The sequence below is a fragment of the Octodon degus genome, unplaced genomic scaffold (genome assembly GCF_000260255.1).
Source record: "Octodon degus isolate 3935 unplaced genomic scaffold, OctDeg1.0 scaffold00012, whole genome shotgun sequence".
Lineage (NCBI taxonomy): Eukaryota > Metazoa > Chordata > Mammalia > Rodentia > Octodontidae > Octodon > Octodon degus.
Window position 1 is genome coordinate 20,056,293 of NW_004524588.1, and position 26,795 is coordinate 20,083,087.

A 26,795-nucleotide genomic window follows, 5' to 3' on the forward strand; every position below is an offset into this window, starting at 1 on the left:
AAATGAAGAGCAGAAAGGCAAACTTGTCTATAAACAGTAATAAAATAATAGGGAGAAAAATCTAAGGAGGTATAATATATACTATAATAGCCCATTTCCCATAGGCCTCCCTAAAATTTTCACTAAAAATATAAAATAACTAATTCTAAGAATATAAATATAATATATAAAATATAGCTATCTTATATATTTTCACAGGATGAGGAACAGATTTATATAGCACCAACATGTTAAACAACTGCATTATATAATTTTCAACAAAAATAAACTCAATGTCATAGTTATCAGTCAAGTACTGACACAATTAACAAATGATTACAACATGCATACAGCAGTATGATTTTTGATGAAATTATTAATGGGGCACAGCCCTAACTTTCTGGTCAACCAAAGGAACACAGATTACAGTTATTTATACATAAGGGTTCTTCAGTCTAATTCGGCACAGCTTAGGTGTATCCAGGAGGGCTTAACTGAAATACTTTAAGTGGGTTATGATTTTACACTTGAGTAAAATTAATGGCCCATGCAAGTAATGCTGTTGTGTATTGATAAGTAGAGCTTATACAGAATAGTTCTTTCTGTAAAAATGTTTTTGTCAACAAAGGATATTCAAACTGAGGTTGGACAAGACTTTCAGAAAGTTGTCTGTAAAGGTAGAGGTGGCAATTATGGCAGCCTTGACAAGCCAGAAGGTCTCAGTTCTGATGTTGGAACATGAAATAGGCATAAAGAATATACAGAAACTTGGCCATATGGGTATACAGTTTAATAAACCAGAATACGTTATATATAATTATACATGTTTAAATAAAAATGTCTTTGGGACATCTTCCAAATTCCTTGTAATCAGCTGAGATAGAAACCAGTTTAATACCTTTTAGTAATGTAAGACATATATATATATATATACTTTTTTTTGCCTTGGCCAATCTCTAAGTCACTTTATTTGATACCAAGACACCTATAACTTAAAGACGAAGAGACTTATTTGGGCTTATGTTTTCAGAGCTCTTCAACCGACTGGCTCCAAGGCAAGAATGGCACAGTGGAAGGGCCCAGCAGAGGAAAAGCTACTCGTATCATGGCAGGAAGTAGAAGGGAGGGCGGGCAGGAAGGGCGACAGCTCCTCCAGATGTTCCTCAGCCATCCAACTGCAAACAACACACTCAGCCTCTACTTCACAGGGGATGAATCCACAAATCAGTGCAAAGTTCCCATGATCCAACTACCCTAACAGCCCCACCTCTAGCAGCCTGACGGTTTCAAGGACACTGCAGATGCAAAACTCGAGCAGCCACCTTGAGCTGCGTTTCTGATCACTGCAAGCCAGAGCTATAACTGACTAAGGCATGTCTGACAATGCCCGCCCCAGCAAGCACAATCACAAGGGTCAAAACGTGATACACACGCATTATGTACATCCCAGGTGCACCTCTAACAAGATTATGGAGAGAGGAGAGAATGGAATAAAAAGGCAATAATGCAAGATTTATGAATTCAAAGCTTCAGTACAGATTTGTAGCAGTCCACTGCGCAGGCTAGCTTGCCATCTTTCTGTTTCATTTTATTGAACATACAGCCAGCTTTCAGTGATCAGACAGTGCTTAGATAGCTGAACCTGTGATAGCTGGTAATAACTATCCCCTCTCATACCTAATTATTGAGTGGATCTCAGGAAATCAAAAGTCATATTTCAATGTTCATTTCATTCAGTATAGCTGCTATCAAATATATAATATTTGAGAAAACAAAGCTCAATGGAGGACAAGTGTGATAATCACCCAATAAACTAATAAAATCGTAAGTGATGAAAACCTAAAATAGAAGATAAAATAGCCAGTACAGCAAGTAAAGTCAGAGCTGAAAGACAGAGGAGAATATTTTGAAAGATCTTTTGTACTGAAGTTAATGGTATGAGCTACCACATCTTACTAAAGGAAAGTTTGAGAGGAAGCGAAGGAGTACTAATACAAGGAGATTTTAAATTATAAGTTATTTGCTCCTTTTTATACCTGGAGAATTTCATAGCTTTTACTTATAATGCCATCGACCCTGAAGTAGGTGCTCTAGGAAGAGACACAGTACTAGTACACAGACAGTGATACCTCAGATCAAGAACTTACTTTGTTCTACAATTTTGGAAAGGATAATTAGGCTTGTGTGTGCATGTGGGGGGAAGATGGCCACGGTCCTGTTCATCTCCCAATAGAGTTTATAAACAAAAACAAAATTTTGCCAAATGTTTCTATGTACAAACAAGATTAGTTGCAAACAAAATGTTTGTGAAATAAGGTATCAGTGTAATTGTCAAGAGAACTTGTAGTTTTGTCTTTTATTCTTTTTTTTTATAAATTTATTTATTTGTGTGTGTGTGTGTGTGTGTGTGTGTGTGTGTGGCCAGCTCAGCCCACCAGGGGGCGGGGCAGGCTGGCATGTGGTGCTGGGGGATTGAACCGCGGTCCCTGTGCTTTGCTAAGCTTGTTCTAAGTAGGTGCTTTAGACCTCTGAGCCATCTCACCAGCCCCTCTCCCCGGCTCTAAAAAAAAAAAAAAAAATTACCACAAATTCTTTTATTCTTTTTTAACAATATATTCATGATAACTTCGGCACAGTATATAAAAGTTTTTTCCATCCAAAGACAAGGTTACTGATAGACAATATGGCATATTAATAAAACCCCTAAAGGCTGGGGAGATAGCTCAGTGGCGCAAACACCTGCCTGGAAGTGCAAGGTCCCAAGTTTGATCCCTGGTACAAAACAGAACAAAACAAAACAAAACCTCATTTTATTTCTAAGAACACATCTTAATAGCCTGTCCTCAATTTAGCTAGAGGACTGATTATGCTACTTAAAGCTATTTCAAAAAGAAGAATAAAAAGAGAAGATGAAGAAGAAAGAAGAAGAGGAGGAAAAGGAGGAAGAGGAGGAGGAGAAGGAGGAAAAAAAAGATGCACTCTATCCCAGAACTCTGGGAGGCTATAAATTTGAGCCCAACCTGAGCAATTTAGTGAATCAGTTAGACCCTGTCTTAAAAAATGGCTGGGGCTATAGTTTGGTATGAGGTTCCTGGGTTCAATCCCCAGTACTGGGATGGGGGCAAAAAAGTAAAGGCGCGGCTGAGAGAGCAACGGGGCACCACATAGTCTCACAGGAAGAGGCCCAGCACCCTCCATGATACTTCGGAAGAATGGCTGACCCTCACACAACACAGTGCCAACACACATCTCTAAGGCAAGCTACGTTCTGCCAGCTTCAAAAACACTGTGAAGTGGGTGTGAGGGTGCTCCAGTGACAACACCTTACCCCCTGATGGCCAGGGCCAACTGCTGATCCACTGGCTAGGAGGATGTCCCCGTCCTCCCTCCTGCTGTGTGTGCCCCTCCAGAAGCTCACAAGATAGGTAGATGAGGACGACCCCCTCCAACAGCAGAGGGCTGTTTTCTCAGTGCAGTAGAAGAGCAGCTGCGCTCCCCTGCAAGAACCTCTGAGCAAGTGCTCAAGGAATAGTGAAGTGAGAAGGAAGAAAGGAACCTGAGACTCGAATCTGTTTACAGGAAATATACCACAACTTTGTTCAATAGTTTTTTTTCCATGTTCTAACAATTAAATGATACACCTTTTTTCACAACAATGGAATGCTTTTTGGTATGATTTATGTGTGTTTCTGACCCTTACACAAGAGTAAAATCTGTTTTAAAGTTTGAGATGAATTCAATCAGTATTAAATAACAACATAGTTAATTTCTTAAACTTGAACAAGTAGTAACATAGAAGGATATTTTAATTCACCTAAAGGAGATCTCTCAGGATAAACCTACAGGCCAGTAGAAAGTGGCATGAGATTTTTACAGTACTGAAGAGGAAATAGTATCCAAAAGAAAACAGGAACAGCCACAAAATAGGAATAGCCACAGTTTTATCAGTAAGACATGCTCTGAATCAAAAGCAGCAAGAGGTAAAGGTCGTAAGGTAACGAGTGGGCCAACTCAACAAAAGGAAATAATATTCCAAATAATACTATATTCTAGCACCCAAATATAGAAAGCAAATATTGGGCTCCAATACAGTCACAGTAAAGAATTTAATTTTTTTAAAACTTTTTTCCATAATTTTATTGAGAAACAAATAGCAATGAGATAGTTTCAAACCAAATCAGTAGGACAGTTTCAATAATTAACGCATTGCATACATTTTTCCTAGTGGTTAATTGTTGTACAAGATGTGGACATGATATCCTATTTACAAACACTATTAGAACAAATCCCTCTATTCATTAGAGAATGTAACTATATATCTATCCTAACCACTTTGAATACACAGATACAAAATGGACATTCATCTGTATCCCCTTTTTTTGTTAAGTTCCGTTATTTGAATGTTATAGGTGTGTTAACTCAACAAAATATTCTAAAAGAGTCCAGTAGTCCATAATAGTATTGGGTCTTCTGCTTCACTGGCAATGTCAGAAACTGTTGACCTGAGTCCCTGATAGCTCAACATGACAGCATGGGTTTACTTCTTATACTTCGTTTTTATACTTTTCTGCTGGATGGTTAAGACCAAGGTAAAGCAGGACCTATGCAACAAGGGTTGTAGCTTTTGGGTCTGATAAAGTCAGTGAAATCCCCTCAGGACTTATCCTGAGAGCCTGTACCTCAGATTATAGATCCTTTGTCAGTGTCAGCCATGTGGATGAGTCACAGCCATTGCTTGGCCAATGTGCTCTCTGTGAAAGCCTGAGAGAATGTTTTCTCTCCACATGACTCTCCTTAGGCACACTCTACATCATCAATCACTTTGCTCCTTGGCCCCCATAATCTCCTTGATCAGAAAATTTGGGACACTACTGAGTTATGAGTCACAGTGAAGAATTTTACAACTTTACACTTTCTGCAAGAGACAGATCACCCATACAGAAAATCAACAAAGTAACAACAAAATTTGATTACCCTTGGCTAGAGTGACAGAGGATTCAAATACAATAAAATTATAGATGAAGGAAAAGCACTACAGCTGACACCAAAGAAATACAAGGGATCACTTGAGATATTATGAACAATGACAAACGCCTAGACATCTTACCAAGACTAAAGTATGAAGTAATAGATCAATAACAAGTAAAAGATGGAATCAGAAGTAAAGTCTTCCTTCAAAGTGGAAATCCAGGACCAGAAGGCTTCACTAGTGCAGTCTAGCAAACATTTACATAAGAACTAATTTCAATTCTCCTTAAGTAACTAAAATGGGCAAGGAAAAAATTCCAAAACACACACTAAGAGGCCATCAATAGTCCAATAACAAAACCAGATAGGAACCAAAAATGAAAACAAGATGAGAGAAAAGAAAACCAACAGGCCAATAACCTTGATAAACAGCTATATCATCTCTTGGGCAGTAATACTGGCAAGCTAAATCCAACAGCACATAAAAAAGATTATGTGCCAAGAACTAGGAGGATTCAATATAAGCAAATCAATACACATCAAAGAAAAAATAATGGAAAAAATGATGTGCTCATCTTAACAGCTATAAAGTGTCCAATAAATTTAAACATTCCTTCATTATAAAAGTGCAGAACAAATTCAGTATAGAAGGAATATACCTTAACATAATAAAACAATATCCGACATTATACTGAAAGGGAAAAAAAAGAAAGCTCTCTCTGTAAGATCTAGAACAAGATATGGATGCCAATTTTCATCCATGTTATTCAACATAGTTTTGGAGATCCTACCCAGAGCAATCAGGCATGAGGAAACAAAGGGCATTCAAACTGGAAAGATGAAGGCAAGCTGTCAATGTTTTCAGAACACCCCAAATACTCTACCAAAAAGTTTGAAGTAATAAATTTATCAAAGTTGCAAGATATAAAATTAACATATAAAAATCAGTGAATATATGCCAACAATGAATTATATGAAACATAAATCCAAGAAAGCCATGTCCTTTACAATAGCTATGAAAATGTGTTTGTGTGCAGGATGTGTAAGTATAGCTGTAAGTATAACCAGACAGGTGAGATTTTTCTAGTGGAAATTAAAACACTGCTGAAAGAAACAAGACACACCAAAAAAAACTTAGAAAGATGCCCTCTATTTATGGATAAGAACAATCCACGTCAAAATAGTACTGTTTTTGGTTTTTTGTTTTTTTTTTTTTTTTTCAGAACTGGGGATTGAACTCAGGCCCTTGCACTTGCCAGGCAAGATAAGAGCTTATTCTATTGAGCTATCTCCCCGGCCCACTGGCATTCTTGATAGAATTTTTTCAAAGTCCTAATTTTTTCAAAGTCCTATATAGAATCATTAAAAAAATAAAGGGGCTGGGGAGATAGCTCAGTAGAATAAGCACTTGCCTGACAAGTGCAAGATCCTGAGTTCAAGTCCTGGTACCACACAAAAATAAAAAAAAAAAAAAAACAAAATCCTGAAATAACCAAAACTGTCTTGGGCAAAAAGAAGAAAGCAGGATGCATTATATTTATGTGACTTCAAAATATACCAAAAAAGCTGTAGTAGGCAATCAACTCAGTATTAGTTTCAAACCAGATACAAAGACCAATTAAACAGAACAGTGTGTGTAGAAGTCAATATTTTTTTTTTCTATTTTTTGTAGGAAGGGTCTACAGGGGGTTCAGGGCCTCACTACTAGATCAGACTCATAGTGATTCACCTGTTTATAGTCTCCCAAGAGCTGGGATTACAGGCACTCACCACCACACTCAGTCTCTCTCTCTTTTTTAAAATTTTATTTTATTGAGAAAAAGTATCAGTGAGACAGTTTCAAAACTGATTAATAGGACAGTTTCAATAATTAATACATTGTATATTGTTATCTTCTTAGAGGTTATTCATAGCACAAGGTGCAGATAGAATATCCTGTCCAAACACTATTAGTACAAATCTTTCTTCTCATTGAATTAAGCGAAAGTAGCTATATATCTATCCTATTCTGCATATACAGATACAAAATGGTCCTTCCTTTGTATCGCCTTTTTTTGTTTAGTCCTGTTAGAAATGAGTATTCCACTGGCATCCAAATACTATAGGTGTGTGAATTCAACAAAAACAATCCAACATAGTCCAGCAGTCCACAATAGTAGTGGGTTATCCACAGAAGTTGTTGACTTGAGCCTTTCACAGCTGAGCATATTGATATGGCTTTACTTTATATATCTCGTTTTTATACTTTTCTGCTGGATAGTTAAGATCAAGGTAAAGCAAGACTTGTATAACAAGAAATGTAACTTTTGTATATGATAAGGTCAGTCAAGTACCCTCAGGATTTATCCTGTAACCCTGTACCACAGTTTGCAGATCCTTTGTCAGTGTCAGCCATGTGGATGAGTCACAGCCATTGCTTGACCAATTTGCTCTCTGTGAAAGCCTGAGAGAATGTTTTCTCTACAGGTGACTCTCCTTAGGCACACTCTACATCATCAATCACCTTGTTCTGTGGCCCCATAATCTTGATCAGAAAATTTGGGACACAAATGAGTTACCTGATATTCCAGTATAGGTTCTCCTTATGTCCTGAGTCTTCACTGACCTTGAAAGGCTATGTTCAAAATGTTGGCTGTCCTTGCAGCCCTTCTTTTTCTCTAATTTTTGGTCTGCAAACTTAGGTTGTTAACCCTCCAAAAGAGAAGCTTATTATTTCCCTACAACTTATGCAGTTGGTTTAACTTCACTATCTGTCTGAATATCAAACATCTTAGGCATAACATGGAGCAGGTATTTTCCATCAAGTATTGATATGTCCCTGCATGTCAATAGGTCCCTAAAGAATATGGAGATAAAAATTTAAAAAGTGAAAAATACTTAAAGAATATGAATAAACAATTACATATTTTTATGCAGAAATTTAGAAATCTAACCATATACAGCATTGTAGCAGGACAGTCCTGTGACATTTTTTTTCTTTTTCTTGTGTCTTTTTTTCATTTATTACCCATTTAAAAAAACAAAAAAGTTTTACTTGTGAGACAGTATGGTAATTGTTTTCTCAGCGCACCCCAGGGGGAGGGCTAGCACGGCAGGCCTTGGGATCAAACCCGCAGTCCCTGTGCCTGTTTGCAAGCATTTTAATCTGCTGAGCTCTTTGGCCAGTTTAAATGTTCACTCTGACTTAAACATTACACAACCCATACATGTATTAAAACATTGCATTCCCCCCATTAATATGTACAATATTTATGGAAATAAAATTTTAAAAATATGAGAAAGTAAACTATTGATAGCCTCTATTGATAGCCTAGTTTGCCAAAATATTGTCAGAAATGATATTTTTAATTAAATTTAGTTACAATAATGAACAAAATAATTAGTGAAATGACATTTGGTTACCATTAACTGTTTTCTAAAAAAGGATAATAAGCTGATTTGCTATTTTATTTATTGTACTAACTGCCCTCTGTCCTAGCTCTTTTTGGCTTATGAAACTGATTTTAAAATCTTCTCAAAATGACATATTAAGAACTTCTGTGAAATGTTCTTTCAGAGTGTACTGAGTTAGTGGAAAAATGATGAGACTAACAGGTATTCTAACAATAACTGCCAGTGCCATCATAAATCACATGCTCAAGAAGTCAAATCTGATAGTTCATACATACCCACACTCAGACACAAAGGAAGATACAATGAAATATCAGACATTTGAAACACACTAGAAAAACACTTAAAGTTAATAGAGTTTATCTAGAACTCATACTAATCATTCACTAAAAGTACTGGGATGATTATTATCAATCTTAGAAATGTCATTAAAGAGATTTCATTGGCAGTCATTGAAAAGTTCCTTAACATGCAATTGAATTACAATTTTGAATGACCAACACTATATTAATCTAAGCTCATTTCTCCATAGATTTATATTTTCACCTAATTAGAATAAGCCTCTTTGTTAATTATATCTTTATGATGAATTCTAGCAAAATTATGCTACTCTTATAGATTTAGTTATCAAAATGATACCAAATTTCCTGATCAGAGAGAGATTCTAGGGAAATTCTAACCTAAAATTACTTTTAAAATATGTATTAATAGCTAATATTTATAGGCATTTAACTTATGTACAGTTTATGTGTTTTACAGGTGTTAACTAATCTAGATAATCATAATAGTAATTCTTTTTGCCATTTCTCAGAGTATATAAGTAGGAAAAGAAAAATTAAATAAAATTTACAGAATCATATTTGGAGGTGGCAGAGCTAGAATTTTAAACCAGCCAGTGGAGTTTTGTAAGCTCTGAGTTAACGGTAAAAATACCTTATTTCTGTTTTATTTCACAAACTTATTAGCTGTCTAATATGGCTTTATAATGAATGATTCTGACCTACGTTAACATAATTGTATGAAAAAGTTCTATAATGCAGACGGTAGGGGGAAATTCATTCCATTCCTAGGGGAGTCGCTCACACTTACCCAGCTTGAGACCAAATAAGCCTCTCTCTCTTGAGGACCTACTCTATTTTTCTCTAACTGTGTACTTTTAAATTCTGCCTCATGAACCTCATGCTTACTGACATGTCTTGCAAACCCTTTCTTTCTGTTGTGGAAGTCAGAGAAAGACCATGATTTCGGTACGATCCCCTGTACTATGGCAGGGGCTTGAGGCATGGCCAACCAGCTGAGCAAGGGGTGGCGACCTGTCTGTCAGTCACAGAGATTCAGGACTCAGGAACAGAACAGGATTCCCAAGCCGGGCCTAGGCCAATCTGAAAGTGCTATCTTCAGTTCTGCTGGAGAGAATCAAGCAGATTGTGGGTAGGACAGTCGAAGGTCTGACATCAGCCTGAAGAATGAAGGCCACAGAAGACCTCTGCTGTTAAGCTCGTGGCTGCTGGGAGCTCTTTGTGGCTGCTCTCGCTCTGCTGATGGTACAGCACTTCTCCTACCTGTAACTGGCCCACCCTCACTCCATAGAGCATACTTCTTTTCTTACCTTAGTAAATGTAACACTTTACTATCTTTTTCTCGTGTCTTACCCAATTCTTTTTCTGGGACACCAAGGACGTGGTAAGGGTCTACAGAACCCCAGAATCCAGAAGCATATTCCTTGTCAAACCCAGCTAGGAGATAAGAAGCTTGGGGGAGGTGAGAAAAAATTGGTGGACACAGGAAGACTTCTTATTTTCTCCAGAACAGTCTACCCTGTGGGTTCGGGACACATCGGAGTCAGCAGTGGGGTGACCATCTGCCACCTGGGCTGCACTGCTCCGGACCATGTCTATAGGGGTTGAGGCCTGGATCTCTGTGCTTTAACATGTTCACAATGGGACCATAATTCATATGTGCCATTGTCAGGCAGCTTGTACCACTCAATGGTACATGCCACCTAAGGGGCTTACTGTTCATGCAACACTGATAGTTCAAACTGGCGGAAATTTGTCAAGCACACCCAAATCATCCAAGGGAAAACCTAAGGCAATAAGCTCCTGCTTTAAGTGCCAAGCAACTAGGCAATGGGCACACGACTGCACCATGTCACCAGCCAGGCCCTGCTGTGTCAAAGTGGCTGATGTATGTAATCCTGGCCCTGAAGACTGACTGTTCCAACTCCCAGAGAGGCAGTAGGCCAGCCAAGACTCTCATTTATGATGAAGGAGACTGAAGAGCTGTAGAACATCTGCGATGTCCTTGTCCACAGATTTTCCAGCTCTTTCAAGGAACCCTGGGTGACCTTAGACATCATGAATAACTATTCAATTCCTTATGGATACAAAAGCAGCCTACTGTGCTTTAACTACTCTTGGAAATCCTTTTCTAAGATCTTTAGAATCACAGATGGGTTGAGGGGAGCCCTGGTCAGAACATTTTCACATTTGCTCTGACATGTCAATTCCAAGATCAAATGTTCACTGTCTCAGTTACTCTTCTCTCGTTGCTGGGACAAATACCCGACACTCAAAATGAAGGAAGGAAAGGTTTATTTAGCTCACAGTTACTGGAGGTTTCAGTCCATACTCAGCTGGCTCCAAGGCAAAGCAGCACATGGCAGAGGGCAACCTTTCATGGCGGCAGAAAAGAGCAAGAGCACAAGGGAGGGGAGCAGCAGCTCAAGCAGCTAGCTTCTCTTCCCACCTTACATTGTAAAGCAAATTACATGCCCCAGGGCAGGGGCAGCATCCACACCCACAGTAATCAATCACAAACTCCAGAAGCCACCCCAAGACTGCATGAGGCTTCCACAGTAATCAATCACAAACTCCAGAAGCCACCTCAAGACTGCATGAGGCTTTGGGGGGACACCTAGACACAAACCATAACATTCACACATAAATTTTTAATTATTCCACAGTATCCTATTCCCTTACTAGGAAGAGATTTACCAGTAAAAATGGGACAGTTCCCTAATTCTGACAAAGGATTTAGGAACAAAGTATCATCTCTAATCTGAATGGAGACCTCAGTCTTTAATGAGGATCTAAAGAGCCAAACATCCTAAAGTGAACTTTAGCAAAACCTAACTAAGAGACTTCTGAGTCTTGACTTTGATTGCTGCCCAATGGCTCTTATGAAGATTCAGAATACCCCAAGAAACTGGGCCATATCTGAGTCCATTTGAGAGATATAGGAGACCTTTATAATCTGATATGGTAGTGGACCCAGAGACCACAACACTTAAAAACACCTTATTAATCTGGGCCAATACGAAAGTGTTAACTCACTGCAGTAAAGGCAGCAAAGACAAATAGCTAAGTTCACCTTTCTAAAGTCAGCCCCACCTGAACTGAGGAAAAAGACCACCTGAAAGAAACAAGGTACGCCTTCAAGGCTCTAGAAGACCCGAGGTCCTTCTTCAAAAATCAGGGCTCCAACACCACTCCAGGTTCATGTAAGTGAGTCATTAATGACCCGTAATCTACCACAGAGTAAATGGGCACCTGTGTTGGGACTCATGCGCTGAGTTGGGTCCATAACGTGGACGATCTTGCTAACACTCAGGCTCCTTGCAGTTTACCTAATATCCCTCTCTGTCATGCTTCATCCCCCACAGGAAGCATTACAACAAAACCTAGAAAATTTGTCACCAATAATAATACAGAAAATAATGTTTGTAACTGCTAGATCCATCATAGCCCACCTTTTAAGACAGACCAGGAAAGACTCCAGTCTGCTTCTTCCCATGTTTGGCTTCTGCAGCCCCAACCTAACGGTGCAGTTTATCCATTCATGACTTGACATGGAATCCAGACTCGAGCCCGCGCCTCCCCTGGCAAGCTCACCATGCTTTCCTCTGCCAACCAGGCTGCTCGGCAGTCTTTCACATACAGATACTACTACTTTCCTCATTGTCTTGATGGATGTTTCTAACTGAGCCTGGGAGCCCCAGCACCCCAAGATAGTTGGAGAGTACAGAATGCCCCCCTAGGCAGGCCTACAGCCCCTTTCAGGCAGAAGTCACTATATGAAGACAGAAACCTCCCCACCCTCAATATTCCATAAAGAACTTTGGGGATTTATGTCTTCTTTTGGTTGCGGGGAGGCACGATATTTGGATGTGGCCCATCAGCTGAGCAAGTGTGTGTGACCTGCCCATCGTGGAGATTCGGGTTACATGTGCAGAATACAGCTCCCATACCCAGCACCTGGGGCCAATCAGAAAGTCCTGTCTTCAATTTTGCTGGTGAGAAATCAAGCTGGTTTTCAATAAAACATCTTAGATCTGACATCAACCTGAAACACGAGGGGTACAAAAGAACACCCCCCACCCGTTAACCTCCTGGTCGCTGTAAACTCTCCCAGTGGGCCATTCTCACTCTGCAGGACATACTTGTCCCCTTACCTTTACTAAGTGTAAAACCCGGCTACTCTTCTCATGGATGTTGTTCAGTTGTTTGTTTAGAACACTGAGGAGGTGAGAAGAGTCTATGGAACCTCAGAATCTGGTAACAATAGGACTCCAGCAGAAGAGCAGAACATAGATTTAGAACACTAACATAAAGGTTATTTAAAAATATGTGGAGAATATTCACTACTAACCTGGTTTAGTTTCTTCCAGAGACTGAGGACAGGAGAAAGTTCATTAGACCAAATTTCTCTGTCAAACTTGGAACCAGCTGTTACTGATCTGCCCAAGATTTTCAACTTGGAAATAACCTAAATGAATAAAATAATTACAAACAGATGAAAATAACTCCAAATAGAAACAGTATAGTCCAAAAATAGGCATATTTTATACATAAAATTGTCAAATATATTACAAATAGGATTTAATCCTGTGGTAGCTGTACATTTGGCTTCATATTTTACTATTTAAGTAGTTAAAGTTGAGGGAAACAATTAAAAAAATATGTAAAGCCATGCATGGCAGTAAATTTCTGTAACCCTAGCACCCAGAAGCTTGAGCCAATATGATTCCAAGTTTGAGGCCAACAATTGCTACACAGGAAGGACAGCCTGCACTACCTGAAACCCTTTCTCAAAAGAAAATAAAACAAAAAACCCAGTAAAGTTATATATTAGAAAGCTGCTCATTTATGCAGAGGGCTTTAGTTACCCATTATTAATAACTTCATGGTATCTATTTGTTCATTTTTAAAATCCATGTTTTTCAGTTTGCCTTAAACTTCATAATCTCAAACTGCTGATGAAGACGATTTCTTTTAAAATGTAAAGTGACAGCAAAGATAAATGGTATGACAAGAATAAAATGGCAAGCCAATTTCAGTAAATACCAGCTATTACTGATTGGTAAGAAACTATTCATAAATCTAAATTTTAATGTTCTATATTAATTTTAAGTATCCATTTCAATGTTTCCTCTACACACAAGGTTCCAATGAAAGAAATACAGGTCAACTGATAAAAATGAAGCAAGGTAAATAAATATTCCTACCTAGAACATGTACTTCCGTAGCTTTCTTATTACTAGCTTCTATGTCATCATTCTCATTACAATCATTTCATTTAATTCTTATAGTGTTAATGGCTCCCATTGTAAGAATATTAATCAATTTCCTTAACTATTTGCTAAAAAGTACCCAGAATATTAACAAATATGCTCAATATTGTATCACAAGTACTATGTGTCTAAAATCAGTGAGATATACATGACTTTAAAATATTTCAACTATATATTAAAATTGTGCTATGTCACTGAGAGTATAAAATGAATCCCCAAAAATGCACATATTTTCTTGAGGCAGTATGCTTCAATGTTTGCATCACATTGGCTATTTTTCTGCTTCTAATTTTTAAGAGATGTAAGTTGTTTTTCCTTTTTAACAAGTTGGGTTAGGTTTCATAGTTGATAAGTTCTTATGTTAGCAAAATTCATAATGAGGGCTATAAATCTTTCAGAATGAATGTACTACTTAATTATTAAACATCCACAATCATGCTCTTAAACTCAAGTTACTCTTAGAACTTTTGACTGATCTCCTCATCTTAAAAAACTACGGTGATTCAGTGTTTGATTGTGTTTTTCTGATAAATTATTTTCATTTGTTCAAACTGAACTCTACCATAGCACCTAATTTGTCAGCTTTTCTGGACTACAAAATATCACTACTTGGTAGAATGGGTGCTATTTTAACTCTGGTAACATTTGCTACCACTTATTTCTGTCTTAAATTTGACAAATGTGACAGAAAAAAAGAAGTATAAAGAAAAGGAATACAAATAGTTTTTATACATGATGCTAGAAACTTCTAAGAAAAATGTATGCAAGCTAAAACAGGTCATGTTTTCTATTTCTAGAAAAACAATATATGATATTTTCACACTTTAAAAACACCATTACAATTTGTAAGGAACAGAGAGTAATACCAAGAGTTCTTACTAATGAGGATGAGTTAAGAGTAGAACATCCTTTGTTTTCAAAAACTATAACATACTTTTATAGATAAAATGACTTGGTTTATAATATTTTAAACCATTTAAAACGCTTTTCTCGGGCTGGGGACACAGTTCAGCAGACTAAGTGCCTGCTTGGCAAGGTAAGGACCTGGCTTCAATCCCCAGTACTGCATGCCATGCTGGTCCCCGCACCTCACTGGTCACCAAAACTAGGCATGGTAGCACATGCCTGTAATCCCACCGCTGGGGAGGCTAAGACAGGAGGATCACTACGAGTCTTGAACTGTGTAGCAAGACCCTGTACCAAATAAATAAATAAACGAACAAACAAGCAAACAAACTTATTTCAATTATACTGTCTTACTATGATGCCAAAGATGGAAGAAATGTAGCCTTACCAGCTTACATCATCCTACTGATATCCTTTGGGCTCTTTATGGATCTTATGAATTACAGAGAAGCAGCAGCAGGTTCTTTTACTTCTACTTCACAAATTCTCATTTCAAAGACCAATGAAAGGCATGTTAGCACTATCTTTGCTTCAGTTTGGCAACAAATGTTTTTACTGTAAGACACTGCTCTGGTTTGGGCATGGCCTAAATGTCCCTTCCACTGTAATTAAAGGAGTGGTCTCCAGCCTGGCACTGATGGGAGATGGCGAAACCACTGGAAGGCGAAGCCTACTGAGAAAGTCTTAGGTCAGTAGGGCCCGAGGTGGTTCTCCTGAAACTGCAAGAGGATTGTTACAAGAGGAGCAGCACTGGCCCCGCCTACTTTCTCTCTTCCTTTTTGAGATATGACTACTTTTGTCCACACCCGCTTTCACTATGATGCACCACCATCCAGGGCCCCAACCACAAACCAAACCAATAACTCCTGCTCCCACAGGCTTGTGAACCTTCAGCAGCACTAAACCTTCCTCTTCATGAAGTCAGTTCACGTCAGCATTTAGTTGTCAGACAGAAAGCTAACACTGTGCAAAAACGGCATCTTATAAATAATTATATTCCCCTTCTCATTTGGCTATTATGAAGTAAAGAAAATAAATTTTTATATAATATAGTAACTTTATAGAATATCAGCACACAAGTTGTCTCTTTTGGGCATTAACCACTTCCCTCATTTGATTTTCACATCTTGATTTCTCAACTACTGATTTTATTTCTGATTTATGTTTTGTTAGGAGAAATAGTCATGAAGCTTTGATGCACTTTGGGTCATCAATGGCTTGGCAGTCCTACTTGCTGAAAGTAAAATCTCTTTGCTATTGATAAAACTACAAATAAGAGACATCTTACATAACTATACTGAAGTCCATAGATGCATACTGAATACACATAAGATCTTGATTCTATACTATAAAAAACATTTACTGTATACCATATTTGAAAACATTATGGCAATTAATTAATAAATTAAATGTGCCCATCATATGATCCAGCTCTGTTGCTGCTAGGTATTTGCTCAAGAGAAATAAAAGCAAATGTTTACAGCATGTCAATTTAGAAGCCCCCAACAAAGTAATCTTAATGTCTTCCAATGACTGAATGAATAAAAGGCCCTTCAGATGGCCTTCAATGACTGATAGAATAAAACTGGTGTACCTGTATAAGAGGTCACACACCACTTAACAGTAAAGGGTCCGACTCTCGATGCAAGTCAGAGAGTAGATTAATGTTACAATAATTATGTTGGGAAGGCAGCCATCCCAACAGGTGAGCACTCAGCTGTGTTCTCTTGGCATATAGAACTGTCGAAAATGCCAACTAATCTATACTGATAAAAAGGAAATCACTGGTTGCCTGGGGGTCGGGGAGACAAGAGGACTCCAAAGTGTCAAGCAAACTCTGGGGGTTGAGGAGAATGTTCACTAGCTTGCTGTGCTGATGGACCCATAAAGGTAAACACATTCAAATTTTATCAGAGGGCACCATCTAGAATGTGCTAGTGACTGAAGATCAATTAGCTTCAATAATGTTGTTGAAGTCGGAGAAGTATTGAAATGCTAGGCAGTTCACAGACTGACAAGGAAAATTAAACAGTCGGCACAGGGATATTACAATATTGGTTATTCTGGACAGAAAAAAGATCGATCTGCCAGTGTGCACACAGAGGGCCAGTTCCTGTCATCACTGCCTTGGCTTTGGATGCTACCCAAGGACTACAAGTTGTTAGAGAATAAACACTCAGCCATGCCAGGTGGTGCACACCTGTGATCCCAGCACTCTGGGAGCTGATGCAAGGGAGTGTGAATTCACGTCTGGCCCAGGCAACTTAGTGAGGTCCTGTTTTAAAATAATAAAAATATTTGCCATCCTCCAATGTTTCCTCTCCACGCTTTGTCTCCCTCTTCCTCACCAGCCGCCTCTGCTCCCAGAGCAGATGACTGCTCTCCTCAGGACACCGGAAGACTGCTGTGTTGGTCTCGTATTTCCCTGTTCACAGCGAAGAGGCGCCTGCCCCCCAGTGCAGCGTGAGACCAACGCAGCGTGAGGGGGACGTAGCCACCGCCTGCATCCAGCAACTGCCCGCACTGCCTGCACCTGCGTCACCCATTTCCAGTTTGTGGTCTTTTCTTATTATTCCTTGGCTGTTGTAAAGCAAATCCCAGGCCCAGACCCAAAAGATAACCATAAGGCCATTAGTTTTTCCAACAATAAAAATCAGATTGCGTCAGATATGGCCCAACACATTTTTAAATTTCCCTGATTGTCTCAAAATCTGTTTTAATTGTAGCACAGAAATTAGGATCCATACTAAGGTTACAAAGTTGCTATGTACAGTACCTTTTTAATATAGAACACTCTTTCTGCCTTCCTTTGCTATATGCTATTAATTTGTCTATTAAAGTGAGTCAGTTAGCTTGCAAAATAGTCCACCTTCTGAATACTGGGGTGTAATTCAAATTGCTTGTTTTCCTGTGCTTCATTTTAATGGGCGGGCAGTTCTAAAGCTTGACTAGAGTCCCCATGAGGTATTTAACACTTGCAGCACACGTGTTCCCCGGCGCATGGCAGCGTGCAGTATCTGCGACCTCTCATGATGCACATTCATCACCAGGGAAGGCTGGGCGCACCTGGCTTGCAAATTTCCCCATTTCCATTTAATGGGTTCAGTTTTTAATGAGGTCCTAATCACTTATTTTATGAAAGTTCTAAAGCAGAGATTTTTCAAACTCTACCATCCCTCCCATATTTACTATCTAGAATCATTTGATTAAAAGCTTTCATCAGTTTATTTTTTATAAAGATAATTTTTTAATTATGAAGTATAATTTTAAAAGTACTTAATTCTTTCCCTTTAACTACTAATTTCAAATGAAGATACATTTTTAAATTTCCTATTAAATAATAACATACCAGTTGAAAAATCAAGTTCACAATGTAATTTCAACATAAATATTTTAAAAAGAAGAGCATGAACAGACTGCTAATCTTTCCCTACCTATTTTTCTTTTGAATGGTCTTAGAACTCAAGTGCAAAGAGTATAAAGTCATATGTTTTCCCCAGAATTAGAAAATAAAAGTACATTTAGTAGTAATGATTTAGTAGTGATTATACTACTGGCAAAGTAGCAACTAGCAAACAGGCTCCTCAAGTATGGATCAGTATATGCAAACAGAAGGAGGATAAAACAGAAATATAATTTAAGCTTCCCGACTTCAAAAAATGAATTTAACAGGAGCGTGCGACTTGTCTATGAACTGATGAAAAGCCGCTGGGTCGGGCTCACCGCAGCTGCTGAGCAGCACAGCTGCTGGGTTCAGAAAAGCCGGGCCGTGCAATGCTGCTGAACTGACTACACTAGCAGTTAGTCTTCAATTCTGTGGCAACAGAAAAAGCATAACTGTATTTTCAGAATAAATGTAGCACATTTTCATGAGTTGCGTTGTGAAATTGCTATTTAGTCTATGAAAAAGTAATGAGCTTCTGGAACTACAAAGCATGCTGAGGAAAAGAGTACGCAGCTAGCACTGTAACCCGTACAGAGAACACACGCAGAAACTTCTCTACAACTATAAAACCAGCCATAAATCTGGTCGCTAACTTTTCAGACTGCCTCTGAAAAGCTGCCACCATTTCTGAGCTAGGGGATTCGCTACAGCTACAGTGTACGGCAGCTGCTTTCCAGCCCTTCTGCCTGCGTCAAGTCTGGCTCCACGTTGTCTGTGCTCCACAAGCCGCACACAGCGAGGCTGACGTGGGGCTCTAGCTGCCCCTGCAGCCAGCTTACAGCTTCACATCCCCCACGCCTCCTCTACCTTGCTGCCTGGAGCCCTATCTACTTCACAGCTGTTTCTCCAAGTGAAAACATAGAAATGGTTTGTAAACATGTGGAACCATGTTGTCTCCTCAGTAACCAAAAATGGCAGTTAAGGCCATAATGGGACCACATTCTAACCTGCCAGATCTGCGAAACTGAGGCATCCAACAACATTTAGCATAATGCAATTAAGAGGACATGGATGGCATATGTTGCTGGTGCATGAGTAACCAGCGCCCCCTAAACACCACTTAGCACAATGCTTCTACTCCTAAAGACATACCCTAGAGAAATTCTTGGATGTGTGTACTAGATTTATGCACCAATGTTCACTGAAGCACTGTTTTAATGACCAGAAAGCATAAACCAAATGTCCATCAATAAGAAAATGTATGAACAAATTGCATAATGTTGGACCAGTCAAATAGCTCAGCAGATTAAAGTGCCTGCAAGCAGGCACAGGGGCCAGGGGTTTGATCCCCAGGCCTGCCATGCCGCCCTCGCCCTGGGGTGTGCTGAGACAGCAATTGAGACTGGGTATGGTGGCGCATGCCTGCAAACCCAGCTCTTGGGAGGCTGTAAACAAGCAGATCACTATGAGTCCAATCTAGTAGTGAGACCCTGAACACCCTGTAGACCCTTCCCTAAAATGCAAAAAAAAAAAAAAAGCATAATGTTTACATAATGAAATGACAGACTACAACCCAAATATAAACAAACCTTAGAAAAATCAAAGTTGGAGGAAAAAAGCAAGTCCTATGACATCATAGCCAATATACTATCTTTATAAAGTTTAAAATCTGAGTAAATTAAATAATATAGCATTAGGCACAAGTGAGGGGAGAATATCCAATTATCTTTTATGTATAAAATTATTCTAAACATGTAAACAAAACCAGCATGCTGGCTCCTTTAGAATAAAGGCAGAGCAACACTGAGTGCCACACAGCCACAAACTGCTAGGCGTTGCTGTGGTCGCTCAATCTGGGCAGCTGGTGGTTCACAGACGTCTTCATATTATGCTTTTAAAGTTGACACTGCACCCTACCTTGGTTACTTTCCCCACTGCTGAGACCAAACAACCGACACCCACAGGTGAAGGAGGAGGCCGCTACAGGTTGTAGAGGCTGCTACAGTCAGTGAGCAGCCGGCTCCAAGGAGGCAGGCAGGGCAAACAGATACTGCACAAGAGAAACAGCTCATGACAGGCAGGCAGAGGGTAGCAACACTACGGACAGAGAAGAAAAGCCTCATTCTGTCCCTTTTGCTGTGTTCAGCATTACACTGAAATGCTACAATCCTAGCATTGCATCATGACTCAGTCACACACTCTAAATTCAGTCACCTCCAAAAAAGCTGCACCTATGACTGTGTGAAGCTTTGGGGGGACAGGTAGATGCACGCCATGACATATGTTAGTATGTTGTTATTTTGATATGCATTGAATTTATGTTGAAAAGACATTAAAGAGTATACATAAAGGCATTACCTCATCATAGGAAAAATTAAAGCAAGCTGGGGGGAATAAGTGGTACTGTTACTTTTTGTGTCTAGTTGTCCCCTCAAAGCCTCATGCAATCATGGGGCAGACTTGTAGAGTTTGAGATTAACTCATGATGTACCAAGATCATGGGTGTGAATACTACTTCCAGCCTGGGGCAGATGGCCTGAATACAACTTAAAAGAGACAGACTTCCTCTCTGTTGCCATTGTTGCTGGTACTCTTCCCATTTGTGTTTTCTGCTCTTGGCCTCCACCATGAAAGGTTGCTCTCTGCCGTGTGCCCTCTGCCTTGGAGCCAGCTAAGCATGCACTGAAACCTCCAGTAACTGTGAGCCAAATAAGCCTTTCCTTCCTTCATTTTGGGAGTCGGGTATTTGTTCCAGCAAAGTAAGAAGAGTAACTGAGACAGGTAAAAAGTGCTGAACAAGAATATGATTTTATAATTGCTCAGGATGTGATACAGTAATATTCAGAAACCTGAAGGGAGTAACAGACTAGGTCACGTGGACATCATGTGTGAATGCGCAGGTGAAGGGTGAAGGATCTTAGCAGAAGCTCAAAAGAAATACAGCCAGCATGGCTGCATCTGGATTCAGAAGATAACAGGAAGACAAAGGTGACGAAGGCACAGATGGGCCTGCGTATGTGTGGGATCTTGCAGACCCCTACAACAAACACTTCTATTCTGATGGAGAGTGGCTGGTAGGAAGATAATTCTCTACTACCATCTACACAACAGGAAAATGTGCACCTACTTGCTGGAAAACCTCATTTCCAGGATAGACTCAGCGGAGCCTAAACTGGAAGAACAACTTCGCCCAGTCGCCAGCTCGCCTTTGCCTGTATCTGAAAGCTACATGGAAAGACTCAAGTGCTTAAGCAAATAAAGGTTCAAGTGACAGACAGAACATTTTTTCTGAACCACACAGAATTCTGTGCAAAGGAAAAATCACATTCACCAAATTTCATGCAGATTATCTCAGATTTCTCCAAAGATTCATTGATTTCTAAAGAAAGTCAGGGAATAATTTTAATATTCTAACACTTGTCCTCCACCATTTCACTGACTTTATTAAATCCATGCATCACAGCTTGAAATTATTGAAGGATAAAGTCTTAAATAAGGCGTTTAATACTATGATATATTTTTCATATACCTCTAGGACTTCTTCTTTGACTGGTTTTAATTGAAAGAGCAAAATTAACAGCTATCAAATTTCAAACTTCCAGGTACTCAGTTAAGTGAAGAAAATATTTTATAGAACAAAATTCATAGATTATAGCCTACTATTATGTGTACTTCAGAATTAAAGAAACCTGGGTATTATATTGCTGGTCCTTATCTTTACCACTGTAAGATATTATAAGCTCAATGTCTCTGAAAGCAAATTGTGAACAGCTTATTTTTAAAGTATGTTCCAGAAGTACAATACTTTGCTATTTTTTTTTAAATTCTGAGTCTATAGTTGAAGAATTATGACAATATTTTGATCAGATTTTTAGAAACAGGACCGGCCAGATAGCTCAGTGGACTAAAGCACCTGCTTAGGCGCAGTGCAGTGGCCGGGGCTTGATCCCTGGTGTACCTCACTGGCCCCGCACCTGGGGTGCCCTGGGACAGCGATTGAGACTGGGTGTGGCGGCACACACCTGAATCCCAGCGCTTGGGAGGCTGAAAACAGGAGGATCACTATGAATCACTACATGGTGAGACTCTTATAGACCCTGCAGACCCTGTACTAAATACATTTTTTAGAAACAGATTTAAAAAACCAAAGTGCTATGCATGTCTCATGACTCAGAATGCTAGAATCATCCACCCACTCTACTGTCCCCTGTGTGCAGATGCTCTCAATATTAAGGGTATCTAAGAATCCTCCAGAAAGCAATATTTATAAAACTACAGATTTAAAGGCTTCAATCCCATATAATCTAATTTTATAGAGCCACGATAGAAATTTTAGACAAATTTCTCAGATAATTTGATGCAACTGGCCAATGTTAACATACCGAGAGATGTTGCCCAAGGTTTAACTTAGGTAGAAAGGAATTATGATAGCTTAAGAATTACTTTACTACACATTTATAACTGCAGATTAACAGTTTTTAGAAAGAGGGAAAGAAAAGCTGTAAAGAGATTTGAGTATTGATTTTACAGTGCCATGGGGACAAATCTAAGAAAGACAAATACAAAGCAATAGTGTGAATTAGATAATTTCAAAGTTACAGAGCTCCAGCCAGGAGCTGGCATGAAGGCAATCATACTGGAGTGCAGCAGAGTTACAGCTGGGTAGTACTGGCTTCCCAGATCATACTCAAAACACACTGTGACCTGCAAGACAACCACACAGATAAGTTTTGCTTCTTTGATTATTTCACTGGTTTTAAAGACGACCAATATATTTGAAAGTTTGTCTCATTCATTTCATATACCTGATTACTAAATTTTATTTTAAAGCCCTAAACTTCATAAATATGAGCTTCTTCATTCTTCACACTAACATTCATTTGGTTCATGAATAGTTCTGGGGAGGGGTCACTTCCTGTTCTCAGCAGAGCGAAGGAACAGCTCCAGCGGCTTCCTGTCAGCCGTCGGCACCAGCGCACCTACCGCACGGTGACATCCTAGCCAGGCGGCAGCCATGCTGGCTGCTCCTTAATGCAGCGTAAGGCCCCAGGACTTCATCATGAGCCGAAGATGCCCTGACCCAGAAGTACTCAGACACAGAATGGAGACTCCCTGGTTAGACTCGAATGAATATACTATAGAATGGGACAATAATTTTGACTAATACAGAAGAAATGCAGAATTTCACTAAATGACAAATTACCTATTTTTGTGCAAAATTTCACTTGTGTCTTAGTTACTTTTCTGTCATTGCTGAGACAAAATATTTCACATCTAAAGTTAAAAGAGGTAAGGTTAATCTAGTTCACAGTTTGTAGAGGTTTTAGTCATAATCAGCTGGTTCCAAGGCAGAGTGAGAACTGTTCACGGCACTCAGGGCCATGGAAGACAGCAAAATCAACAAGGAAAGACAGCATGACCGGTGCTGTTCCTCCCCCTGTACGCAGGCGCAGCACTCACACCCTTCGGCCCGGCCTCACACTCTTGATGCAGCCATTTCTGAGAACGTCCCCCATGACTTCGTGAAGCTTTGGGGATGTCTAGACAGAGTCGGAACAACCTGTCATGAACATTTTTAGTCTACAACGAAGGAAATTTAATACTCTGAAGGGCCACAAATGAGAGAGGTTAAGGACAATATTTAAGTCAGAAACATTTTAATTCTCCTAAATGTCATGGCAAAATTAATGGCAAAGAAAAATCTTCCTAAATTATTTTTCAAAGAATGTATTTCAATCTTAGAGCACTAAAGTACACAGTACAGCAACTGTGGCAAACGCACTGCTAAATTGAAGAAATGGAAAATTAAGATTTAATTAATTGTATTATTACTTTTGAAAATAATAATAATTTTTCAGCCTTTTGCTCAAAAATAACAAACGTCACACCATTTCCTCTCAAGCAGCAAATTTTCTTAGCTTAACAATGGTGCTGTCACTGCAGGATGCTTGACAAATACAGTCACTAAAAGGAAAAATCATGAATAGGACACGGCTGTGGAATGGCAGACTTCATGAGGGTGTACACGTGAGAGGACACAAGCAACAAAGTAGACATCACGTTCCTCGGAAAGAACCAATGAGAGGTGATGGAAAATCTGGACAGCACAGAAAATAGGAAAGCCAACGCAGCCTAAGGCACCAAGAAGGTCACAGCGGCCCCCCAGCTAGGGAGGGGGAACCGGACACCTCAGGCACAAGGGAAGCCGCAGGAAAGCCTAGCCTCCCCAGTGCTGACTGCAGGTCGTGATCCTTGGTACACGTGTTACACTCCAGGCACAGTTACAGACTTGAAATCCTGTTGGGGGTTTGGCGGAGGCACTCACAGAGCAAGCTAGGTCCAGAAGAAATTCAGCAATATTGCTCAGCAAATTCTGAGTTCTACAGCCAGCGTCACAGGGCTTTACTAGGACCGGAACTGCGACTGGAGCAGAAACTGGAAGCAGCCACGGTGTGGCGTCCTATGGACACCCCAGTGTACCCAGTCCCTACGCCTGACTTAGCAGGTGCTTAGTCTGCTGAGCTATCTTGCTGGCCCTAAAATAGAGGTCTTGACATAAATCCACAATGCTCACTTGTGGCACTCCTAATATTAAAAGTGAACCCATACAGGGAACATTTGTGTAGCCCTTGCGCAAGGATGACATACAACCTGTTCCATATGAAAAAATAAATAATAAATGGACAATTATACACCCATCTGAATCTTGATAAACCAACCATGAACATACACTGAAGAAAAGACAGCTTTTTCAAAAAATAATGCTGGAAAAACTGGATATGCATACATAAAAGATTGGAACTGTATGCCTGATATCTCACCCAGTACAAAAGTCAACTCAAAATGGATCAAAGACCTTAATGTGTGACTTAAAACTTTGAAATTAGTGGGGAGGGGGAAGCACTTCAGATACCAAGGAAGAGTAAAAATTGTCAAATTGGATTGCATTAAATTAAAAAATTCCTGCACAGCAAAAGAATCTACAGAGTGAAGAGATAAACTACAGAATGCGAAAAAGTTTTGCATAGCTACTCATGTGACAGAAGACTAACACCCAGGATTTATTAAGAACTCAAAAAAAAAGCTAAGAAGTAAACAAGCAATCCAATAAATAAATTGGCAGATGTTCTGAAATGACACTTCTCAAAAGAAATATACATGAAAAATTGCTCAACAGTTTTAGCTACTGAAACTACACTGAGAGTCCACTTCACACCAGTCAGAATGGCTATTATCAGACAAAAAGCACACACACTTGGGAAGACACAGAGTAAAAGAACCCATACACAGTACATTGTTGATGGAAATGAGAGCTGGTACAACTACTGTGGGAAACAGTATGCAGGCTCCCTAAAGAAGAAAAAAACATCTAAAAACAGAATGGTTTTAATCAAGAATCTCATGTTCAGATAGGGTTTTTGGAAGATGGCTGAATCACTGCGGTACTGTACTCATCAATGAATTAGGCCACTGCTAAGTTCAGAGCAGACTCTTCTGCTCAGAGTTGGGGCCAGACTGCTGGGGTGGGTCACTGGGGCATGATCTCAAAGGGCATATTCTTGTCCCCAATCCCTTGTCTGTTTCCTGCCCATTACAGAGTAGAACTCTGCCACCTCCTGAGCTCTGCCAAGCCACATCCGCCTTACAGCTAGTGAACCACAGACAGAATCCACACACTCTGTGGCCCAACTTCCTTTAAATCCCAGGTGTTGGGTATTTTGTCCCAGCGATGGGAAGGCTAACAGGTAAAGACCTGAGCATCTGCTTCAGAAGCCTTTGGAGCTGCTTTGTAGGAAGAGCCTATGTAGGCTTTGGGATTTGGTTGTTCAGGCATTCTGGAAGTTGGAGGCTTCTGCAGCCATGATCCAAGGGAACCTGGCTAATATTCAAGCTACAGGGACCATCCAAAGTCTGATTTTACAGGCATTCAGAATGCAAGAGTCATAATGATGGGGTAAAAGAGACTCCAATTTAAGGGAGGGTCACTTAAGTTCACTTCAACTATAAACTCACTCCCTCACCCCCTCCCATGTAGCTGACCATAAGCCCACTCAGAGAAAACCAAGGTCATAAAATAGGAACAAATAGAACAAATTGGGGAATGGGGCAAACATTAAACCACAATGGCCCATAACAGGCAGATGGTCAACAGTGTCTGGGAAACATAAAACTTGTGGCAACTGTGTGGCATTCTTTTAAAACTCCTGAAAAAGAGGTAGTAAGGTAAAGTGGTTACTGTGGAAACCTAAAAGTTATATAACCTGGAAGCAAAGTTGAGGCCAGGACCAACATCTTGTGGGTCTAGACTCCAGAGTCTAGGGTGTTGGTTATGAGCTCCTAATAAAAGCTTCCTTGCTCCTTCCTTCACACTTGGTCTCTTTTGTGGGGACTAACTAAGTTATGAAATCAGCATACCAACAGATGAATGGATAAAGAAAATATTGTATATAAATACAATGGAATTTTGTTCAGCAACAAAGAACAAATTCATGTCATCTGTAGGAAAATGGATTGAAATGTAAATTGCCAAGATAAGAGAAATATTTCAGAGACAGGTATGTTCTCTCTCATATGTGGAAACAAAAAGAAAAAAAA

At 39.6% G+C, this 26,795-nt stretch overlaps 1 protein-coding gene across 1 annotated transcript in view; it reads right to left on the bottom strand.

The window, feature by feature from the left end:
• Dync2h1 (dynein cytoplasmic 2 heavy chain 1) overlaps positions 1-26,795 on the bottom strand; it is a 298,798-nt gene that overhangs the window by 44,358 nt on the left and 227,645 nt on the right. Inside the window, exon 81 of the mRNA XM_023709480.1 lies at positions 12,988-13,104. Within this exon, the coding sequence (XP_023565248.1) occupies positions 12,988-13,104 (117 nt within the window). The remainder of the gene's footprint in view (positions 1-12,987; positions 13,105-26,795) is intronic.